Source organism: Budorcas taxicolor, chromosome 21, assembly GCF_023091745.1.
Source record: "Budorcas taxicolor isolate Tak-1 chromosome 21, Takin1.1, whole genome shotgun sequence".
NCBI classification, from domain to species: domain Eukaryota; kingdom Metazoa; phylum Chordata; class Mammalia; order Artiodactyla; family Bovidae; genus Budorcas; species Budorcas taxicolor.
Genome location: NC_068930.1, coordinates 11,821,681 through 11,824,215, shown reverse-complemented (window position 1 = coordinate 11,824,215; position 2,535 = coordinate 11,821,681). Strand labels below are relative to the sequence as shown.

Below are 2,535 nucleotides of genomic sequence, written 5' to 3'. Positions count from 1 at the left end.
ATTGTTTTGACTCTCATTTCCTCTTCACTTTTAAACCATGACTATGGTTCATTCAGTAGGAAAAGAAAATGACAGCTTCCTGTTTTAATTTCCATGCTTTTGAAAAGTATTTGTGGCATCCCCAATATTAGAAATGTTGACAAAGATGCTCATATCATAAAGAACAACATCAGCATATGAAATTCGGAAGCAGAGGCCAGGAAAAGAGATTCTCAAAAACAGAAAACATGGGTTTTAGCCAGTCAGTCTCGAGGCTGCGGCTGCGGAGGAAGCACCTGAGGAGGTGCTGCAAAGATGCTGTCTGTGCGCGTCGCCACGGCCGTGGCCCGTGCCCTCCCTCGGCGAGCCGGGCTGGTCTCCAAAAATGCTTTGGGATCATCCTTCATTGCTGCAAGGAACCTGCATGCCTCTAACTCTCATCTTCAGAAGACCGGCACTGCTGAGGTGTCCTCTATTCTTGAAGAGCATATTCTTGGAGCTGATACCTCTGTTGACCTTGAAGAGACTGGGCGTGCTTTAAGTATTGGTGATGGTATTGCCCGGGTACATGGGCTAAGAAATGTTCAAGCAGAAGAAATGGTAGAGTTTTCTTCAGGTTTAAAGGGTATGTCTCTGAACTTGGAGCCTGACAATGTTGGTGTTGTTGTGTTTGGAAATGATAAACTTATTAAGGAAGGAGATACTGCGAAGAGAACTGGGGCTATTGTAGATGTTCCAGTCGACGAGGAGCTGCTGGGTCGTGTAGTCAATGCCCTTGGTAATGCCATTGATGGAAAGGGTCCAATTGGTTCCAAGGCCCGAAGACGAGTTGGCTTGAAAGCCCCTCGGATCATTCCTCGAATTTCTGTGCGGGAACCAATGCAAACTGGCATTAAGGCTGTGGATAGCTTGGTGCCGATTGGCCGTGGTCAGTGTGAGCTGATTATTGGTGACCGACAGACTGGCAAAACGTCAACTGCTATTGACACAATCATTAACCAGAAACGATTCAATGATGGAACTGATGAAAAGAAGAAGCTGTACTGTATCTGTGTTGCTATTGGTCAAAAGAGATCCACTGTTGCCCAGTTAGTGAAGAGACTTACAGATGCAGATGCCATGAAGTACACCATTGTGGTTTCAGCTACTGCTTCAGATGCTGCCCCACTTCAGTACCTGGCTCCTTATTCTGGATGTTCAATGGGAGAATATTTTAGGGATAATGGCAAACATGCTTTGATCATTTATGATGACTTATCCAAACAGGCGGTTGCTTATCGTTAGATGTCTCTGCTGCTCTGCCGACCCCCGGGTCGTGAGGCCTATCCTGGTGATGTATTCTACCTGCGCTCCCGACTCCTGGAGAGAGCAGCTAAAATGAATGATGCTTTTGGTGGTGGCTCCTTGACTGCTCTACCAGTCATCGAAACGCAAGCTGGTGATGTGTCTGCTTACATTCCAACAAATGTCATTTCCATCACTGATGGACAGATCTTCTTGGAAACAGAATTGTTCTACAAAGGTATCCACCCTGCCATTAATGTTGGTTTGTCTGTGTCCCGTGTTGGATCTGCTGCCCAAACCAGGGCCACAAAACAGGTGGCAGGTACCATGAAACTGGAGTTGGCTCAGTATCGTGAGGTTGCTGCTTTTGCCCAGTTCGGTTCTGACCTTGATGCTGCCACTCAACAACTTTTGAGTCGTGGTGTGCGTTTGACCAAGTTGCTCAAGCAAGGACAGTATTCTCCCATGGCTATTGAAGAGCAAGTGGTATCTTGACAAGCTGGAGCCCAGCAAGATCACAAAATTTGAGAATGCTTTCTTGTCGCACGTTATCAGCCAACATCAAACCCTGCTGGGCAAAATCAGGACCGATGGAAAGATCTCAGAAGAGGCAGATGCAAAGCTGAAAGAGATTGTAACAAACTTCTTGGCTGGATTTGAAGCTTAAACTCCTGTGGATTCACATCAAATGCCAGTTTGGTTTTGTCATTGTTTCTTCTAGTTCCATTTGTAAAAGGATTACTCCAATACTGCAGATGTACAGTAATCACATTAAAATAAAGGTTCCATGTTGAAAAAAAAAAGAAAACATGGGTTTTAAATAATGGGATAGATATCTCAAGCATAAGGAGTTTCACATGTATTTAGGAGAAACTTAAGATGCCAAATAAAATCATTAATAAAAAGGCTTATTTGTGTTATCATTTTTTTAATTTTTAACTTCAAGTATTCGCAAAATGAATTTTTATCCCTGAAATCATTACTGAAATACATAGTCTCAGGATGCACTGCCTGAATGCCCTGAAAAATAATTTAACAATACACTGTATTATGCCTTTACTTATACTGAGAGACCTACTATTTTAACTAGAAGCATTATGAACAAAAATTTTTGTCTTTCCAATTCACTTATTGTGTTAGCTTCTTATTGTAACAAATTATCATATACCCAAGACTTAAGGCAACATGTAGTTCTTATCTTAAACTTCTTGCGGTCAGAAACCCCAAACTGGTTTTACTAAGTAAAAGTCTAGGGCTTTCCTGGTGCCTCAG

General features: G+C 42.8%; 1 protein-coding gene across 1 annotated transcript; it reads left to right on the top strand.

Annotated features, from left to right (window-relative positions):
• Positions 1–294: 294 nt before the first annotated feature.
• Positions 295–2,050, top strand: LOC128066651 (ATP synthase subunit alpha, mitochondrial-like). The gene is given in 2 exon segments (XM_052659732.1): positions 295–1,748; positions 1,750–2,050. Coding segments are annotated over 2 exon segments (1,635 nt in total). The 3' UTR covers positions 1,931–2,050.
• The last annotated feature ends 485 nt before the right edge of the window (positions 2,051–2,535 follow it).